At 37.9% G+C, this 21,621-nt stretch overlaps 2 protein-coding genes across 7 annotated transcripts in view; one reads left to right on the top strand and one right to left on the bottom strand.

Moving 5' to 3' along the window:
* The first annotated feature begins 446 nt into the window (after positions 1 to 446).
* LOC108671792 (tyrosine-protein kinase Src64B-like) lies at positions 447 to 18,259 on the top strand. Of its 6 annotated transcripts, none has more exons than XR_007157065.1 (15): positions 447 to 851; positions 2,902 to 3,141; positions 4,397 to 4,459; positions 6,014 to 6,094; positions 6,798 to 6,845; positions 8,232 to 8,397; positions 8,703 to 8,801; positions 9,077 to 9,203; positions 9,578 to 9,704; positions 10,264 to 10,428; positions 11,294 to 11,553; positions 12,064 to 12,217; positions 12,438 to 12,569; positions 13,084 to 15,708; positions 16,500 to 18,259. XR_007157065.1 is itself a non-coding variant. In XM_047883745.1 (15 exons), the coding sequence occupies exons 1-15, from the start codon at positions 776 to 778 to the stop codon at positions 16,509 to 16,511; spliced, it is 1,920 nt and encodes a 639-aa protein (XP_047739701.1). In that variant the 5' UTR covers positions 447 to 775; the 3' UTR covers positions 16,512 to 18,259. The 6 variants fall into 6 exon arrangements, 1 of the variants encoding a protein (XP_047739701.1); XR_007157064.1 differs by having other exon boundaries at positions 12,435 to 12,569; XM_047883745.1 differs by having other exon boundaries at positions 12,435 to 12,569; positions 13,084 to 13,250.
* The window catches only part of LOC108671788 (longitudinals lacking protein, isoforms H/M/V), a 39,983-nt gene continuing 36,237 nt past the window's right edge, over positions 17,876 to 21,621 (bottom strand). The window contains exon 12 of the mRNA XM_018159365.2: positions 17,876 to 21,551. Coding sequence (XP_018014854.1) covers positions 21,186 to 21,551 — 366 coding nt within the window. The 3' untranslated portion in view covers positions 17,876 to 21,185. The remainder of the gene's footprint in view (positions 21,552 to 21,621) is intronic.

Genomic DNA, 21,621 nt, shown 5'->3' with positions numbered 1-21,621 from the left:
GGTTATGGAAACGGGTGACATTGACCACGAGTACGGACATTTTTGTCCCATTTATGAGTGGTTTGAGTCAAAATTTTTAAATTTAAGATTTGATTATGGGTTATTTTGGTTCATCTAATTGTGGCATCTGTCCCATTTACCAGTTTGGCCACCTGAAAACCAGTGTGGAATTCTGGAACTTTCAGTTCATAGATTGAATATCAATTCAGTTGTGTCTCATGTTTGATCCACAAATATTAGCTAAATTAAGGAAGGATGGAGCAGTTTTGGCTCTCCAAAGAGGAGTTTCCATAGATAGGAAAATGGCTTCACTTTAATGAAATATTATTGCACGGAATCCCATAATTTCAGCTGATTTGTAATTTTGCAATTTGTTGCTCTAATAAATTATTATTATAGAAAAATTCTTTTATTACATATCAGGGCATTATTAATACTTGTTTACAGTTTTTTTTTTTCAGAGAGAATAATGACGTGGGTTTGATTTTGATAATTGCAATGGAAAACTGTGATTTTTCATTTGATGCTGATCATATGTGATCAGATTTTTAAATGACCTCATAATGTTTCCAAGAACTGTAAAAGTGCAAGCATCCTAGTGAGGGTAGATCTGTGCATTGAGAAGGTGACACAGAAGGATTTTCAGCAGTGTGCTGTTGCTGTTGTGAAAGTAAGAGGATGCAAGCATCCTAGTGAGCTAAGAGAGGGCAGATCTGTGGTGACGAGGAAGGTTCATTTAGCAGCGTCGTGTTGTTGCTGTTGTCAAGGCAGGAGGATGGGGCAAGCTTGCTGTTGCCCCCCTCCAACGCAGCCCCCTGGCGGTCCTCTGCCTGCTTTTGACCCCATCAGAGGTAAGCAAGCACTTATTTCCTTGTTCTTATCAATATGTATATACATCTACTTATCAATGTTTCTCATTATCTCGTATATCCTTGTATACTTATCATAAATGTTGCACAGTTCATTTCATTTCCTTGTTGTGATCAATACTTATTATTAATGTTGATTAGGTTCTTCTACTACCCTGTTGTGATCTATGCTTATCAATGTTGTATATATTGTTTCTTTTATTCCTTTGTTATGACCAATACCTATTAATTTTGTAAGGTTTTCTTCATTTTCTTGTTATCCATAATTATCAATATTGCACTCTTTCCTTGAGGACATTGCCTACCTATCTACATTTTGCATGTGTTCTATAATTTATGATATATTTGTGTTTGATGTTAGCACGCTTAGTCATAACTTTTCCCATCTGTCCCATACAATAATATCATTGGTCATGTCATGATTAGGAATTATCCCTCAAAAGCATTGTTCCCACTTCCCAATGCTTGATTTAAATGCATCTTGTTCAATTCTTTTGAAATGGCACTCAGATAATTTTTTATTAGTGATAAACCTTGTATTTAGCCAGAGTTCTGCTGGTGAAGGTTGTTGATATAGTTCTGAAGTCAAGTAATTCAGCTTATTTGGTTAGCCAACAAATAGGGACTTCTGGTTGTCACATTTGATAGAATCTTCATTTATATTGTTTCTTGAAAGGTCCATATTGACATTGTTTGGTTTTGACCTTGTTTGTTTATGTAATCAGTATTATCTATGTAATAAATTGCTCAGGGTGTAGAAGTCATATCACTCTTTTAATCACATTTCTAAACATATTTTTCATGATCTGGTAATTTATGTGCCAATAAGCTTCAATCAAAGCTGTTTGATATCAGTAACGTTACATTTGTGTCAAATTTTTTTTATTTCGTAACTGATCTGATCGGCATGAAATCAATAATTGAGTCATGCCTTTCATCTATTTGCTTCTAGATTTAGAAGTTGGTTATAAATGGCCACCAATGAATCATAATGCCTCATCATGCTCAACATCAAATACTCAGATTTTGCACATTTTTGTGTTCCTTTATGCATTAAATGTATTAACAAGTGTTGGAATGCTGCTTCATATTGCTGTTATTAGTAGTTGATGTAATATTAAACAAGGCACTGTAAACTTGGCATTTTAGTTCAATTTCTATATGAACTCAATTGAAGCTAAGTCATTGAGCTTTCATCACCTTACCAGCATTGTAATAGGTCTTGCCAACAATTCTATCCAGGAATCATTGTATTTGTGTTTGCATAATTCCTTGCTAAAAATACCTCCCGGAATTAAATTTTGTTAATTAGGAACATTAATGGAGAAATTTGTGCCTGGACTGAATTTGAGATGTTCAGTAATGTTGAAATAGATTTATTTGTTGGTTTCTATCACAAGGTTTATTCATTAAGGTATTATGAGAAATAGATTCAAACTGCACTAACTAGTGTATAGTCAAACTGCACTAACACTAAACCAGCCAATTATGAGCTAATATTTTGTTGAGAAGTATGGTTTGTTTCAGCCCTCACTCAGCAGCATTGTGTTTACACTGAATTTTGTGGCTGTTTTGTTCAGTTTCGGCTGCATTTCCACATGTTGGCGTTGTGGGTTATGACTTGAGTTGCAGGTTTTCGGGTTTGTTGTTTTCTTTTGATGATGTAGTATCGGCTTTATTTGAGTGAGCTTCTGCTACTTTCCTTTCTATGTTATACAAGCGATATTATTGTTGCATTTCACTTGCGCGTATAGATTGAGAGTGCACAGCGCGGCAGGGGGAGTGCAGGTCACGTGTCTAGAGATGGTAGTGGTGCACGTCTGTGATGCTGTCCTTCTCCCTGTCCTGTAACGCGGCAGGGGGATAGAGATGGTAGTGGTGCACGTCTGTGATGCTGTCCTTCTCTCCCTGTCCTGTAACGCGGCAAGGGGAGTGTAGGCCACGTGTCTAAGAGATGGTAGTGGTGCACGTCTGTGATGCTGTCCTGCTCCCTGTCCTGCTCTGACCATCCCTCCCCCTCCCTCCGCTACAGGCAAGGGAGACTGTGCGGGATTTGTCCAGTTGTCGGGAGGCGTTGCGGGATCCAACAACGGCCCGAGTGGTGTCAACCCTCGGTATCATCCTGACCCCTCAGGGGCAGCCATGGGAGGAAATATTACCCCAATGGGGACGTGCCCCCCTATGGGTGTGGTGATGGCAGGAGGGGTACGCAGACCCCCATACACTTCTCAGCAACATGGGGTCGACGTGATTCGCTCCAATTCGGGACAAGGTGGGATTTGTCTTGACCCGCTGCCAAAGTCGCTAACCGTGCCCTCGAGTCATGAGACCTGAGCTGTCGGCAGCGTCCGTGTATCGTGTCTCAACTTACTGCTACTTCTGTCATGCTATTTGACTTATTTTAATCACTGGGATACTTGGTATGAATATTTCTGTACCAGGGCTTTGCATATTCGAACATTCGGCTGCATATATTCGAATATCCGGTACCAGGGCTGCATCCGTGCCTAGATATTTATGTATTTCACTAAATGAATACAAATATTAATAGTACCTACACCATAAATTTCTTGGCGAATTGGTTTATTGTGGTCCCTGATCCTTACAACTTAATTTGCTTTTTGATATCCTGACGAGCATTGTTAGACGAATGTTGGTTTGCTTCTGCATTCACGAAGTTTCGTATTTGAGCTAAACTCAGAAGTTATTTTGTTTGGCTTGCTGGTTGCGCAATTTCTTTGTGATAGAAAAGAGGCAAATTCGTTCTTATGGATATTTGTTGAGTTTGTTAGCATAGACGCCTGTAAAATATTTCCTAGCTTCATTTTGTACAGGCTGTGCTATAACTTTGATATTATATGGCGTGTCGTGGGTGTGGGTCTATCGTTTTAATGAAGGCATTTACCGTGTTTGCCCCTCATCCTCATTTTGCTAGTTCCATATTATTATTGTTGATGTACTACGTTTTTCGTGTATATGTTACATCCATGTATTTATATACCATTAGTTCAAGATGAAACAGCTTCCAGGCAACGAACGCTTTTTTGCATGATTTTCTCTATTGAATAACGCTGGCATTTAAAAATATTAAAGAAATAATTTTTCACATGTTTGCCTGCTGGTTTATTTTTAAATTGATTTTAAATATGTTCTTGATCTTCTTTGCTTGATCGGTCTTCGTATCATTCATCCCTGAGCTTCTTGATTTTAAAACGGATTCAATATTTTTGTTATTCATTTTTTGGTGTGTATAATTTAATGTATCTATTTAATTTTTTTTCGGCTTTTCACTGGTATGGCTTTCTTAATTTAAGTCTTTGTTCTATCGGGAGAATTCTATACTTTAGTTTCTTTCACCTAAACCTTTTTGTAAAAGCTTGTCTTACAAGGCACGCGTAACATTGCGTGTAGCCTTTTTTATACGAGTATGTCTCGTTGTATGTACGCCATACCAGCGTAAGTCTTACAATATCCATTACTTGAAGTTGCTAGTTTGAAATTACTAGTGAATTTTTAATCTATTGCAGACTTAGCGGCCTATCGCAGCTATTTAAGTTCTCTAACTTTAAGACGACCCAGCTGTTGTCGAGGTGAGTCTCAGCTGCACAGGCCTCTATATCATGTTTAATTGCACCAGCAACTTCCATAAGTTATTGATATTGATTTCTCTTGCATTGTCTGAAACTTGACAACCCACTTTTAACCTCAATAGCTCTGCGCATCGTTTGATAGTTCTCTGTGATTCAAAGAGATCGGACTCTTGGGAGAGAATTTATATCATAGACTTTTTAAAATATTTTCGATTCCATCATTTAAATCTCGTTTGCTGTAAAACTCGTTTCCTCTATTGATTAGAAATTTTTCTGGATATGGATATCAATCATAAACAGTATTCAACTCTGCCGGAAGATAATAAAAATCATAACTGATAAATTTTGTGCCTTTCATGTGCTTCAGATTTCTTAGGAAAAGCTTAGGCTACTTGAATCATTGTAAGTTTATCGGTCAGCATTTTCGATCCTTATCAGTTCGCTCGCGTTATCTTACTATTGATTTTTGATTAGAAGTTTGGGGCTTTTAAAATCTTCTTGCCTTGCAGTTTAGTGCAGACACACGTTATGTTGAGATCATAATGGGGCCTGAGAAGTGTTTTGGTGATCAGAATCTGCTGGTATAACTAGATTTAAATAATATTATAAGTGGAATGAGCTTCTTTCGCTTCGTGCATTTCCTACGAACGATGTATCGGCGGAATTTCGACGTCGCGCGTTACAGCGGTGAGATTTTGTTTTTTATTTTATGCTTCTATCCAACCAGCGTTTTCATTCTAACGCTTTTATTAGGGACTTTGAGGTGTTGAACATTACGGACCGGAAATTGTGAAAAATGTTGTTCGTAGGTATGTGATTCAAAAATGATCTGCAGGATTTCTGTTACTTACGTAACTCGATCAAATTCTGTTTATCGTTTTCAGGTGTTTGTTCACTGAAAATTATTGTTTTTTAAATAAATATAAAATTTGTATTACTTAGCTACCAATTTGAGAGCTAGCTGGTATCATTCCCAGCTCCCTCGTTGCATCTAGGTTTTGAATTTCACTATGGCACTTGAACAAATTTTTTATTCAAATATACTGATTGTTAAATAAACTTGCCTTAAGTTATTTAACAGCTTTCACCCTTACATATCGTATGAATAATACAAGCACTGAATAAAAATGTACATAAGTTAATTCGCATCTTAATAGGCACAAAAAACGACGAACTCGTTCTGCCTTGCATGTACTTTTTTCTAAAATGTGCTGCTGGTTTACAATTATTTGATTGAATAACCTCAATTTTGCTATTTATTTTAGAATAAAACGCCTGGTAATGTCTCACGCTCCAAGACTTGTACGAGCTCGTTTTGAGTAAATTTGAGTGACGACTTTTATATGGTTTACGCTTATGATATTCAGTGTTTCCTGGTGATTGTCTCAATAGCTGAAGCGCTAGTAAACATTTGGCCACTAAACTAAAAAACTAACTAACTGATGAGTGCCTCATTTCGAGATGTTGTACGTAGTGTTCTCTTCAGTTTAGCTAACTCGATAAATGAAGATCCTTAATGTTCATTATATGTATAGTGACGATTGTGTTTTACAGGCTTGCCGGCCCCTGGCTGGACCAATGCTAGCGCTGCGCACCATCACCAGCAGACGCACGCCAGGATGCGTAAAGATCAAGGTACGTAGGCCCTCGTAACTGAGTCATGCATTACATTAACTCTGGCGCTATATGTAGATAAGATATTGGTATTACTGGCGTCGCTTGGCGCTTGATCTATAGATTAATGTAAATGAATCATGATGGAATAATGTAAATGAATCATGATGAAATTCGAATGATAAAACATAAATCGAACTTCGATTGATATTTGCGTGTATTTTTAAATTTCTGCAACCGATTTCATATCTTGCCGTGTATAGCTTTGACTTGATTGAGCGGAAGCCTCAAATTCTCCCGCAAATCAATTCGACTATCTAGTTCCAACGCCATCTCAGGTACTATACTCGGTTGTTTCGTTCAAAATTTTTTAATTAGATATGCCATTTAATTAACATCAGGTCGCAGAGAATCGTAGGTAATGCCAAGTTAAATTGAAAAACAAGTTAAGTTTAGTATATCACATTATCATCTCTGAGGTACGATTTGATCTTGTATTTAGATCACGGTGCAAGTGAGAGTCATGCATTACATGCCGCGATTCCGAGTACAGATTGACATATTGTTGTTCATGTGGCTAGTTGGTATAAAACATGAAAGCTACAATATGTCTGTAAATAGTTCATTTATAATATTTACTCTGAACAGAAATGATTAGTTTCTTTGTACATTCAGACCCTGTTGAAAATTATCTTTTTTGAGTAATTTCGATGTTGATGATCAGCTCGGAGCTCGCAACGCTGGGGACCTGCAAACAACTGCAGCAGTGCAGGTGTGAGCTGCTGTGTCTCCACTAACTTTTCTGAGTGCAAACTTACTTTAAAAAAATGTAAAACTGATGGCACCTTGACAAAGTTGTGAAGCGACAATCCATCTAAAAATTTACTAAACGCAGCACAGTATTCTATGCATTGCATATAGCCTAGCACGGGGTGCTATGCAACCTAGCATAGTATGCTATACAATCTAGAGAATGTCATTGCCTGCTCGTAATTTTTGTATCGCATTTGAACTTGCGCTATGCTATGACTTCATCATGCTGCCTCTTACCCGCAAGTACCGCACAAAAGTGAACCCGGCTAAACATTTACCAGCCCCAAGCTTTAGCTAACACTGCTTCAATGTTGTGCTCTCGTTGGTTGTTTTTACTAATGCATTAAACTCTCAGCATTAATACATCATGATCTATCCGTTCATACGTTTTTGCTTCTAATATCTTCTTACTTCAATAAATTGTGGTATAAGCACAAAAATTACTAGATTGCTTAAGTCGCAAGTTTACCAGGAATTTAAAAGCAAAGAAAACAGCCAGAATATTAACCATTTCTTAAGAATGAAAACGTTTCGGAGTCCCGCTCCATCGTCAGTTCAAAAGTTCAAAACCTATAAGAAAATAAGAATCAATTAGAAAACTAAATTCGCATCGAAGATAAAAACATAAATGCAGTGGTATAAGAAAAGTTCCGGCATATGAGCGCCTCCAAAACAATTTAAAGCTAAAACTATTCATCTTTCTGCGTTCCCAATATGAAGATTGAAAGAGCACTGCAGCTTATGGAACCAACGAGTTTAAGCATAGAATAACTTAGTTATTGAACGCACTGTTGAACGAAGCTTGCAGAGTGCAGCTTAATTTATTTGAAATAACATAGAGATGGGTTGTGTTGAGGTGCACTGAGATTTAGTGTAATATTATTTTAACTTGATTAATGTACTCCGTAACCACTATAGTGTTGCACGAACCACAAATTCTGGCATTATTAAGATCTCTTGTTTATTCTGGCTTTCAATTCGTGTGTTGATGGATGCGATGAGCGAAGCTTCACCTGCGTGCATATCTTTTCAGAGTATAATTCTTCATAACAGTTACGTGAGATTTGCTTCCATGCCGCAAATGCGGCATCCAGCTCTTAGTTCGGAACACTCCTGGATAATTCAAAATCCACCGTGTCACCAAAACAGTTTCCTGGGTGGAAAAGGGATTTTATTCCGATATCTTTGTACATCGTCTTGAATTGACGAAGCAGTTATCAAAAACTTTTTACGCTGTTGTGTGAAAAATTTAATTGTTCGTGAATGTTTCTGCATGGCCCTGAGTACTAATTAAGAGCTTGAGAATATCTGCATGTCATTGATATAACAAGTGTTGTATTTGCAGGTGACGGCTGCCTGCTAGGGGGCGGGACTCAATACCGTGTCGGGGGCGGAGCAGCACCGGGGGGCGGCGTGCCGCAGTTGGTGGTTGCCATGTACACATTCCAGGGCAGGAGCGCCGGGGAGCTCAGCTTTATCAAGGGCGATCGTCTCGAGGTTCTCAGTGAAACGTAAGTCATTTTCCTTTGTCTCATTCATCCATCAATCGTTTATTTTTCATCTTTTAGCGATCTTTTATTTTTCATTTTACTCACATGCTTATTCACTGTAGAAAAAAAAATTTAAAAGCATTTATTACTTAGTCTTCTCCACAAATGCCAATGCGTTTTGAAGTGATCCAATTATTGCAAATAAATACAGGCCTTAGAAAAATACCTTCAAATGAAGGATTGTTCAAAATTATGCTTGCAAACTATTTTCATGCAACGTGTTTTTTTGCGAGTGTAATGACATAGCATAATTCCCTCCTGTCCAGTGACAACGATTGGTGGTTGGCTCGCAACCTCACAAACAACGCTGAGGGCTACATTCCTAAGAACCACGTGGCTCTAGCAACTTCCCTTGAGTGCCAAGAGTGAGTAATGCTTGTATTTCCCATGCACAAACGCAGCCATGTGTAGTAATTTGTGAATAGACCTGCATTTTCGTCGATTGTTGCAGTCGATAGCTATTCCTATGCTTTACTGACATACTCCTGTGCCTGAAGAGTTTTAGTGATGAATAGCTCGGTTATGAACTAGGGCTGCGATTAAAACAAATGAATAGATTTGCCTTATCATATATTAGGAGAATGCAATACACGTGTAACTTTCGTTCAAATTCTCTTCTTAATTTATGAAATATTTGCAGCTGGTACTTCGGCCGGATAGCGCGTAAAGAAGCTGAGAAATTATTGATGGATTCTTGCAATCAGAGGGGAACTTTCCTCATTAGACTGAGCGAGCAAGCCAGCCACGGTTACTCCTTGAGCATTAGGGTAAGTTAACCGCTCATATCTTACAGGCATTTCCTACAGCTACTTTAGTGTGGCTCCATGGAGAGAGGACTGTTGGACTGTAACAGCTTGAAAATTAATAGAAAATCAGTATACAGAATACAATTAAATTTTTAGTATTACCTATTTAGCACGCGACTATGTATTTACGAATATTATGTCGATTGTACTAAACCCCTTATTCTATTGTTTTAAAACCATGGGTTTGACTTTAAAATCCCGGAAAACCCTTATTCTATGGTTTTAAAAGCATGGGCTTGGCCGCTGTAGTTTATTTCACCAATAAAAGTTTCAATATGAAGTCGCTCTAATACGCATGTTACGTTGATCGCATTAACTGTTATCTTGTTACTCAGGATTGGGATCAGCAGAAAGGCGAGCACGTGAAGCACTACCGTATCAAGCAGACCGATGGCGGCGGCTTCTTCATCACCTCCGCTCAAACATTCAGATCTCTCAACGAACTAGTCGATGCTTACAGCCGTCAGTTTGTAGTGATGTCGATAGCTCATTGTTTTCTTTTCTATTTAGAGGCATCCCCGAGATCCGTTTTGATATTGGAGTAAAACTACGTCCATTATATATCTATGACTATTTACGATATTTGACTTGAACAAATTCTTGAATGGAATTGTTTTCCAGTTGCTTTTGAATTCCTGGACAGGCTAAATCTGCAAAATGAGTATCCGTACCACCGCGATTATTTTATTAACTTTTGAGAGCTGAACATTAGTTCATCTTTTATTTACGTTGATGTATTAACATTTGAGTATGTTCACTGAATTCATACGATTGCCCGTGTCTGATGTTTTCGTATTATACAATAGTTTGTTAGAACCTTTTTGATCCGTTAGCTAAAATTTCTATGAAAGCTATTTTGTTGTTAGCACATCCTGTATTTGGACCGCCATGATATTAAAAACGGAATAATGTCCATAGAAAATAGATAGCACTCTTCGCTATTGCTAAGATAACTCTTTATTTTCCCAATACAAGACGCTGTCAAGTTTATTGATGAAATTAATTGGTGTTGTTTGGTCAGGCAACAACTACGGCCTGGCGTGTTTACTGCAGCACCCGTGCGCCCGACCACGACCTCAGCAGTGGGACCTGAGCAGAGAGACCAAAGATCAGTGGGAGATCGAACGCAACTCGCTAACATTCCTCAAAAAACTTGGCCAAGGAACGTTTGGTGAAGTTTGGTATGGTGAGTTCAAACTTTATCATGTTTTCCATGTACTGTGATGATGCCATATCTATTTTGTCATGTGAACGTTGTACTGAGAAACTATTTGTTAGAAGCGCCTTCATTCTTATTTTAGATTCATAGCCATTTTTTTATTGTTCTCTGATTAAACTCCTGAGCGCCCCACCGCTGGGCTCGCGGTGTCTGACTACGGGTCTCAGTTGTGGGGTTAAGTTATTATGTAGGTAGGATACCTTACATTAAGTTATTATGTAGGTAGGATACCTTACATTTCATTCTCTGTCTCTATCGTGTGGGCGGCCGACGTCCCCCGTCCTTATCTTTGAGATGCTAACGCTGCTTCTTTCGAGCCAGCTTAAACGGGCTGGACATCTGAGACCTTCCGCCCCTTGTGGGTGATGAACATATTTTTGATTCGAGAAACTTTAGATAACTGAGACCTTCCACCTCATTGGTGAAGTTCATCTTGACTTCCGGTACGAGATAGCTAAATAGCTAAAGCGCTAGTAAACATGTGGCCTCTAAATTAGCAATCTAACTCACTGATTAAACAATCCTTCCTCTGTTGAATTGTTTTTACTTGAAACGCTACTAAGGGGGGTGTCCCTTTTCGTGTTTGCCATCAGGAATTTTTCTATTTTTTTTTCTCCCCAAAAGAGGGGACAGTAAATACCTGCTGGAGTTCGAAGGAAACAGAAAATTTTTAGGAACAATCCTAAATTATTTTCAGTAAAAATTATATGATGGCCATATCAGAGGAATGAAAGACAGGATACTTATTCTCGCATTTTCTATGGTTTCTGCTCTTATTTACCTAACAGGTTCTGTAAGATTGACATAATGTGTTGGTTATCTCTTTGATCAGGTACCTGGAACAACAGGATAGAAGTGGCCATCAAGACCCTCAAAGAAGGCAATATGAGGTCTTCGGCGTTCCTTGAAGAAGCAGCTATCATGAAAGGCTTGCGGCACAGAAATATTCTTGTTCTATACGCCGTTTGCTCGAAAGAAGAACCTGTTCTTATAGTTACCGAATATATGAAGAAGGGTGCCCTCTTAGAGCTACTCAGGAGTGATGAGGGAAAGACTCTTAAACTCAACGATATGATCTACATCGCCTCTCAGGTTGGCCAGCGCACTGTGTTATGTCTCTTGCTCAGTCATTCTGTTCTTTTGTCGCGAATTATCAATTACTTGAATCTACTCCAGACCATGCCTTATTCATATTTCTCTCAAGTCGGAAAAATTGATCTATTACTAGCATTTTCTTCATTCTGTTGAGAGACTTCAGATTGCTATTGACAGAACGTGAGCAATGTTGCAAGACCTGCGTAACAAATATGTGTTTAAAATCGGGTTTGAGAAAGTTTCCTAGGTCAATACGGTGTATGATTATTTAACTTATCTTTCATGCAAACAACCGACCTGTGCATGAACTTCTTATGTTATAAAAAGCTTGATGCAGTATGTGCCCACTGCTTATGGCCTTATGCTACTCAATCATCTCTATTTGTGGCCTTGTTAGGAATCGAAAGTTTTTCAGTTGCATTAATTGCATTAATAGGTAATTTATCTTCAATGTAATGACTTTTTCCTTTTCTTATTTGTTACAAAAAGTGTCGTATTATGATAAAGGTGGCGTCAGGCATGGCATACTTGGAGAGCAAGCAGCTCATCCATCGCGACCTGGCCGCCCGCAACGTCCTGGTTGGTGAATCTTTGCTCTGCAAGGTCGCTGACTTTGGCCTCGCCAGGATCATTGATGGCGAAGATTACTGCCCAAGTACAAGTAAGTCTGTTATCTCTGTGTCTGTGATCATTTCAATTAATTTCATTCGTTATTATACTCCAGTCAACAATGTGTCTCAGACTTAATCAGATCACAGCATAATATTGCGTGTCCGAAGATTATATAAAATAGTTATCTTTTTGAGATGGGAGCATTGAATCTTCCATAGCTACTTAGGAATGTTTGAGTGCTAGAGCCTAATAAGAGTATATTCAAGCAGATAGTAAGTTCCCTGTGAAGTGGACAGCCCCAGAAGCTATGCTCTTCAATCGGTTCACCATCAAGAGTGACGTCTGGAGCTTTGGTGTTCTGCTAATGGAAATCATTACTTACGGAGCAAACACTTATCCTGGTAAGGTTTTTTTTCAACTAATTCGTCCTAAATCTATGCATAATATATTATTATCCTTTAAATTAGATGTCGGAAATCTATATTTTACGTAGTCAAAACACCTTGAGTGAACAATTTCGACATGAATTTCGAAATTTTTTAGGCATGATTTAAGATATTTTTGCATCACTCATTACTTCTCAAACGAGCGTGAAGCTCGAAATCTGATTTGTAACGTTAAAGTTGTGTTAAATTGAATTATTCATTCATGTCAACCTTGCTTGTAGGTACCAGACATGGCTACTAGCTTTATAAGTGAAAAGAGAGTCAACTATCCCATTTGTCGTCTTATTATTGTAGGTGATACTTGTTACTAGTTATATACGTGAACCAAAATACACTTTCCCTTACGGAGAATAAATGTTAAATTCATCAAGAGAAAAGACTTGGTATAAGTTCATACATATTCCCTTGTTTACAGTTTGTTCTCAGGATTTTCAAACCTGTACTTTATTTTTCACTTGAATTATTCTAGGTATGAACAACCGCGAGGTAATCGACCGTGTACAAAACGGCTATAGGATGCCAAAGCCTCCTCGCTGTCCCGACGAGCTCTACAAGATGATGCTCAGCTGCTGGGACAAGGACCCGGACCATCGGCCTACCTTTGACTACCTCCACCATTACTTTGACGACTATCAGGTGTCTTCTGAGATACCTTATAGGGATGTCCCTCACGACTAGAGACCTTCTCCTCTTCCCTTTTGACCCTTTACATCTTTTTGAGCAGCTTTTGATCCTCTATAACTATTATCTTTTTTTTATCATAAAATTTCACTCGCTCATGCTCCTCACTGCCTTATTATATTTATTTCAGGTTATCATTTCCTCAATTATATTTTCAGCTGCAATTATACTTCTCTTGTCTCTTCCAAGTTCATCCGATAGAATTTTTTTTAATGATTTATATCAGAGGCACATTAATTTCTTTCACATATTCTTCGTCTTGTGTTTTTCATATTCTAATTTTTAGCTCATATATCGTAGACTCATGTTACAATGTTGCCCAGACTTATCAGTCATGCCCTAACCAGTTGGTGTGCTTTGCCGTCTTCATCAGCTAAATTATCTTGATAGCAATTCATGCATCAGTCAATCTAATCAAAACTTAAATTTTCATTCATATGTTCATTTCATTTGAAATGGAGCCCGTATTTTATAGCCTGTCATAAAAAAAGAATTGAAGTTCTTCAATTGCAACTATCCATTCTTAGAACTTTCCTTGAATTTAAGCTTTTTTGGCGTTGAACCTGGTTTTCTTTTTTATATCTTCACTGACCGCTGTGACCCTTTTTGTAGTTTTTTCTTTTGTTTGACGTTATCTTGTTGCATGTGATGAGCTCCTGATGAACTGCTATGGAGTAACTTCGAGGTGTGGTGTTCACTTTCATTCGTCCTTAATAAAAACGCTTCCGTTGAGCATTTTATCTGCCGTACTTTATATTTCTTGGTATCGGTTTGATTTAGATTGATAATTTATGTGTCAGCCCAAGGTAAATTATTATCCGTGTTTTATTCTGCATTGCATTTAAAACATCGGAGTTATTTTCTGCGCTTACTTTCACTCTTACTTCCAGCTAGTTTTTGGATAATTCGTTCGTATCTGGCTGATGGATAAGTTTTTATTTGCAGTTGTTATGGCATTTTAGACTTCGGCTTTAGAGCGTTTCATTTTTTGCATCCGTTAGTGTGTTCCTCTGTGATGTTGACAATCGAGAACTATAACGATGTCGTACCCGTCTTTTGGTTGATTTCTGTTATTACTTTCAACATTCTTTCTTTGGTGCATTTATGTGTCTTTAGCGGCTTCTTTGTATTTCCTGCTTTGATGAATATTTGTTCTCTTATTCTCATACAGTAACTGCGTGTGCAGCGGAAAAGTTGTCAGGAATTTCCAGTAATTTTAGTGGCTTTGACTTAGATTTTGTTTTGATTTGAAGTTGCTTAAGCTTCGATTGGTGTGTTCGTTAACTGTTACTTGTAGAGAAGAGAAGAACTTGCTGTGTTAGCTCACGACGTGCCGGGAGAGGGTGCGTGTGATTCCCTCGCCCAATCCTGGAACCTCAATCCTTACCCGGCCTCATTCATATCATGATTTTTTCTTGCCATCGTATCATGGTCATGAGTCATCTTTTCTTGCTTATGCCTTGATCTTGAAATAATGCTTGGCTCGGTGCTGGAAACTTCGAATCATGCTGGCTCATTGAGTCTGCTCACGTATTTGCTGATGGAGTCTTTTTTCAGTTCTTCAACAGCGTTAGAAGTGGCAGTAATATTGGAGTTCTAAAATATAATAAATTCTTTCTCGTAACGCTGTTATTTTATTTGGTAGCCATATGTTATTGTCATTTGCGTCGGTATTAAATTATAATGTGAAGATGCAATTAGTCGTGCTGGTGCTGATCTTATTCTTCCTGGCTTCGAATCTCCGCGCCTAGACTCTGTTCGTCATGTATCAAAGTAGCATTGGAATATAAATGCTAATCTTTCCCTGTATCTAAATTTGGTGTGTTCATTGATTGGAAATACCGTACATCTCACCATGATTTCCAACGAGAATATTATCAAAGGTGCCTGTGGTTCTTCTTTCCTTCGGAAATGTGTCTCAAATCCATGCTAGAAGTACCTATGTACTGATTGTTTTTTAGCAATGATCGTGTTCATAGTGGATTGTTCTTGGTTTACTTTTGACTCATCTTTTATGTTTTAGTTGGTTTTAAATGAGTTGCTATCTCATTGTGTCCTCGATTCAACTTCATTTAACATGTGGTAGATTTTATATTTTCAGTCAGATTCTACTCAAATGATTCATTCGTCCCCTCTTGTTCCTTTGCTGCTCGCTTTCATAGTGAATGCATTCTGGCTTTTCTTACCTTCATTAACTCTTCCATACTATCCCTCGTGACGTGTACTTGCCCACTTCTCCTGTAATCCTACCCGCATCACTCTGCGTCCTGATCAGATATCCTCGGGATACCTAGTATCCTACACTATCCTTGAAATAATCCTGATCCTTGCCTTTTTTCCGAAAGAATAACCTTCCCCCCCCCCCCGCACATACACACACACACCCCCTCTCCTCGAGCGCATCGCATTGCCAGTAAGTGCCCTGTATTTGCTACCATTGTTTGCCTGTCACTCTTAAGGAGCGCTTCTAAGTCTTGTCTCACAAAGCTTGAATCATTTAGGTGCTCAAACCATTGTGGTCAGCATGCCGGGTTGAAGATTGCGGGTAAAATATTCCATCAGAGCCTAGACTGGGAAGCGCTGCCTTTTTTTTTTTCATACAAACACATTCCATTTCTAGACATGCGTGTCTCGTGGATTTTCATTAGCATAAAAACGTTTGCGAATTTTTGCAAATGAGATTCAATTCAGAAATTTAGAAAACAGTAAATTTACTAGCAGAAATGTATCTTGCTATTCTGGTTTGGTCTTTAATAGTTTGCCGTACATTGATAACAACGCAAAATGTAAGTAGATGGGAGATAATGGAGCTTCGGGCTTGGCCCCCTTATAAAAATTATTTTTTTAGTCGAATAAATTATTCGACTTCGAAATTAGCCAACATTATAAATCGACAAACTGCGCAGTAATTTGTTAGTTGAATATGATATTGGAAGAAATTGTAATACAGATCCGATTTCACGTTGTCAAATATACATAACCTTCTAGCAGATACCTTTTCAATGAGTATCAATTTTTGAACTGGTATTTTCCCCGGAGGTAGAACCGTCAAGGTGAGGAGAATCTGGGCTCCCAAGTTTTCTTTGCAAGGCAAAGTTAAGGGGCTTTTTCTCTCGTGTTCTAATGCAAAAGATTATTCATATTCAATATGTGTAATTTGATCATCATGCTTCAGTTATTTGAAATGGTTTCATCCCTTTTCAGGAGGAAATGTAACCACGACCAACGACATGAGATCTTCCTGCTGTGCTTGGCTGCTATCTTCAAAATGTCGATGTGCTACCATGACTGCCGCACTATATTAACCACAATTTGCGTTAAGTACATCATAAATTTCAGGGATTATCAATTATCTATTAATTATCAATGGTTGAATTCGTAGACAGTATTAACGGTACTGCAGCGCGTGTGGCGAGTTTGGAGTCTTATTTTTTCTTCTGTGACAAATGAGTACGTGAACGATGCGTCAGATTCATGTATGAACTCTCGTGTACATTTTAATATTGATGTAAGTGTAAATAGTATATATGTGTAAAAATATTTTGTAATTAACCAATACTCATGGCTGCTACGGAAGAATGACTGCTCGTTCACTCGATTGTTGCAGCTGTCGTGTTTAGCTTATTGCGTTCTGAACAATTCCTGGAAGCATTTTTACCTCATGCTGCATCTGACACGAAATCCCGTGTATTTGGATTCATTTTTGGCTATGGGTACGTATTAAGTTTAATTTTTTCTTGAATTCTTCTTACTTGCATTAAGATCATAATTAAATTTTTATAACAGCCAAGTTTACATTCAAAGATGACGCCGTGATAGTATTTTATACATGTATGCTTGCATGTTTTTGCAAACAAAACCTTAGCAAATTAAGTTACTTCAGGTACTGTTCACCTTACATTTCCTAAGTGTTCTGTTAAATTCTATCCGTTTCAAATCTGTTGAATTAATCAGCTCCAATTGCCTGAAAATCATTTCGAAGGTGCAGCTATACTCGTGTACGTTAGTATTTGTTAATAATGTGTCACTTGTGTTCATATTAGCTCACGTACTGTTAAGCTAGCTATTATTTGAAGCGTTTCCTGTACTATGCCAAAGTGGAACTTGGTTTTTTGCGTGTGCGGTAAGTTCACCCATTAACACATTCTCCTGCGACGTAGGTTTGAATTTTTAACCATGTATTGTATTATTGTACGTCGGGGAATTCTGTTACTTGTCCAGCAACTTTCACAACCAGGTTTGCAGTAATGGGAGTACTATCCACTGCTAGCTAATTATATTTCCAAAAATAAGCCACACGGAATTCATTAAAACTATTATTTTAAACGATAACCGTGGAACTTGTTCTTTCAATATGTGTACTACATGCATCATGAATTACGGCTAATTAAAGCTAACTATCCAATTAGTCCGAACAACGGGATCGACTCCTCTTTCCGCTGCCTCTAACCGCTCTTGCCATCATTTCATATTCTTCACCTCCCGTCGTCATGATTTAATTGCAGAATAACTAATTGATATAAAATTGTTTGTCGCTACATACATTCTTGTTGAATTTGCCGGCGAGAAATAACTTCAAATTATTAGAGGTTTGTTTATTATGTTCACAATTTGCAGATGCAACGGACAGATAAGAACACAATACACCAAATACTTGTTAGTCTCGTTCAACAGTTGCGGTTGCAAGTTTTTGAAGCATAGGAATTAAGTACTCGCGAGACTGGTATGAAAGTAATCATAATAGTGCGTCAGCATATGCGTATTACTTCCACTATCGCATATAGCCCAAATACTTGATGCTACAACAAATGTCTTGAAGGGAACCGTTAATATACTGTAATATATTGTAAGCTATTAATGAGGGGACTGGTTGTTACCGGGCTCTCCCAAATCTCCGCTGAGAGTTTTTTTTTCTAATATATTGCCTAAGATTCAATAATAAAAGTTGTCCCGAAATTTACTTCTCACTGAACTTTTGTCTTCACAAAGTTTTCTTGCGTATTCTCAAATCTCGCTCAGAGAAGAGATAAAACCAGAATCCGAATTTAGGAAAAACTATTTAATGCTGAATAGGACTTTTGAGATAAGGCGTTTTTGGTGTAACTGTAACGCACATTTCTAACGTTAGTTTATAACATTAAATGCATATACGTCTTCTAGAGTAATAAATACCGATTAGCAAGTACTTCGATGATTGTCAACTAATTTATTTCTACGTTTTTGAGAAGAACCAGCTTCATTCGTTATAACCCATCATCACCAGTTAGAAAAAATGCTCGTGCCATAACATTCCAAATTGCTAGCAGAAAAGAAATGCTGGCTATTGAAATGGCGTGCTTTCAGTTGTATCGATTCAAAATCCGAGGATCAACAATTGCCCTCTAATTTTGTAAGTCTATGACATCTCACCAAAATTATGGGTAACTCATTCCCATTGATCTACAGAAGGAACGGCGCTTTCCATGAATTGTGAGGGGTAAAGCGGCGTACACAAGATTACAAATTACAATGTCTCAGGGAAACGCTGTAGTTGTCATGGAAATGTAGGACGGCAAGTTGGTTGAGGACGAAGAGAGCACGGTAATCTAAAATGCCAGTGGCCTAATGAAAGCTAGGTTCTTTTTCCATCTACTTTGCTGCGCTAATTCTCTATCAAAGAGCATGTGTTGGATTCTAATACATTTTGAATAATATGAGCCAGTCTACACACTACAAACTACAGACGGTTGCCTTGAATTGTAAAAATTCAATGCCTAATTTTTCAAATGAAAGAACAGAACAACCGAAAATTGGGATGTTTCAGGGATTGCTGTTTCTTCGACGAGTAAAAAGAAGCACAATAGTGGTTATTCAAACAAAATTCATAGGAATTTTGAAAAGATTCACAAATAGTCGAACAAAAATACACAACGGACTCAGGACCTGCAAAATGACCTCAACGTAACCAGGACGGATTTAGTTTAGAATCATCGACAGGAAACGAGATTTGTGTGCATAATTCGTTTGATAAGTAGCAATTGTGGTAGTAGATGTTTATTAGAGCTGAGTATCTTGAGACACGAAACCAATACCTATTAAATTTAGCATTTGCCTAGACATTCTATTCAACAGATGAAGTGTGGAACAATTCCTATAAGATTTTAATATTCAAAAGCAAAGAAAATTTAGCAAACAACTTGCTCAGTAAATTGAATTATTTGTCACATTAACTTTTGATGATAAATGGGTTTTTCAATATTAACTTCCGCCAGTACATGCTGCAGTCGACTTCTGTAAGAATTGAAAGTCCACCTACACCTGAAGGCCTCCACAGCATATCACACAGGCTAGATGAAACAAATAATAAAAATTGGCCTTGCCCTAAAGAAAATGCTTAATGAAAAAAAAAATATTGAAAATAAAGCAGCCTTTTCAATGACAGCAATTCAATCGTATCACAACTCTAACGTTCATAACCAACTTAATACCATCTTCCGCATGTACAAATGAAAATATTTCGAACACATTCAAACTCTAACTACTTTCCCCCAATGAAAAGTCTTATTCCTCTCTTGTATCAATTCGCACACCAATCGCGGATAATTTAATGTTACAATAGTTAACAAATCATGGCCAAAGTAAAAAATGAAGGGATCAAATATCATGAGGTAAATAAATATAGAAGAATCCCGAATGTAGAAACCAGCTTCTTGCCAACGAGTAGCGCACAAAATAATGTGTAGAACCAACGAACAGCAACTATAAAATTCAGAAACTTATAAAAACGGAGACCTAATCTTCTTAAAAAGCGAAGAACAAATCACAATGGTTTTCCAATCTCGTAGTTCTTGAAAAGGTGTGTAAGTTGAATAAACGTGAACATACAACGCAAAAATGAAATTGAAATTTCTATGGTTGTGAAGCAGTGGGCTAAATCATAAAAGTGATACAATCATAAGAGATCAGCGTGACAATCTTCTTGAACACCACTGGCACAATGAGGCTTAAAATAATGCTTAAAGTTAAAACCAGAAAAACTTATCTGCAATGAGCATCTAGTAACTTCGTTAAAAAAACGCTGGTAAAATTGGTCCGCAAAATCAATAGAAGAATCTGATGAAGAGGCATTAGAATGGGCCATATTAGAAAAAATTAATATGATTTGTAACCATAGGAATAAAACAGAAATGGCAATATTGGAACATGAAATGATACCATTGCGAAAATTCTGTAGGACTTCGCTCAGCTAATTATTACATTGTTCTAAAAAATTGCTACTAAATGTAAAATCCAAACTCAATTGATTGGAATCACCGTAAAACTGTAACATACAAATAAAAATTCATGCGCGTTGCTTTCGTCGCGACGATCTATCATCCCAACTCACAACTTTCGTTTAGCTCATTCTGCATCTCGGAAAGTATCAGTGATCAATCACCATTATTAAGAATGAGTGTTTTGTGACAAATACTATATTGCTATTATTCTCTCATCAGGGAACATCATTCAATCAATGATTGATTTTTGTTTGTAGCGTCCAAAGTGAGTTTCAAGTTTTCGGTATACAAACAGTCTGGAGGTCCAGATAGTCGAAGAGGGAATTAAGAAAAAATCTGAAGCTCAGCAAACAAATCTGAAAAATCGGTGCATCAAAACACCTCATTGAAGAGAGAAAGCTGGGGCAACAGAGATAACTTGTACAGCAGATCAAAAAGACTGAGCTCCTACATGGAATAAAATGAGCTAAATGTACTAAACGAAACGAGCATCAGCGTTAATTCAACCGCATTGATACGTAAAAACGCAATATAATTCTAATTATATTATATACAACACCAAACATTGACGTTACCTTTAATTTCTCCACACTGCTTGGTAAAATAATCCTAAGCATCAACTAGTTTCAACACCTCAGAGAGAAGATTTGGTGAGCATTTTAGTGATTTGCTTGTCGGTGTCGTCGGCTCGTTCCATTTGCTTGTGATACTTTTGATAGCATGGCACAATACAGAGATTGGTTCGGCATTCTGGACAGTGGTATTTAGTTTTTCTCCGTTGAATGCGGCCGTGATCGTCAGTGGAGTTCCAGCAAAAGTTGCAGCCTAGCGCCGGGCCATCGCGCAAAGCGAGACGATGGCCACTAGCCGGGGGCAGGGAAGATAGCGGTGAGTAGCTGCTCATGTGCGACGACACACCGAATGATGAGGAAGCTGGAGACGAGGAAGATGAACTAGTTGTCTGGGGCACCATGCGAGAGCCGCTGTCCATGCCAGCGTCCTGCATAGGCAAGAATTTGTCAAATTGAGCGTCGATTTACAATTTTGAAGTTTGAGGGAAGACTAACGAT

Source organism: Hyalella azteca, unplaced genomic scaffold (genome assembly GCF_000764305.2).
Source record: "Hyalella azteca isolate HAZT.00-mixed unplaced genomic scaffold, Hazt_2.0.2 contig13563, whole genome shotgun sequence".
NCBI lineage: Eukaryota > Metazoa > Arthropoda > Malacostraca > Amphipoda > Hyalellidae > Hyalella > Hyalella azteca.
The sequence above is the reverse complement of the archived record's forward strand: the minus strand, read 5'-3'. Positions and strand labels throughout refer to the sequence as shown.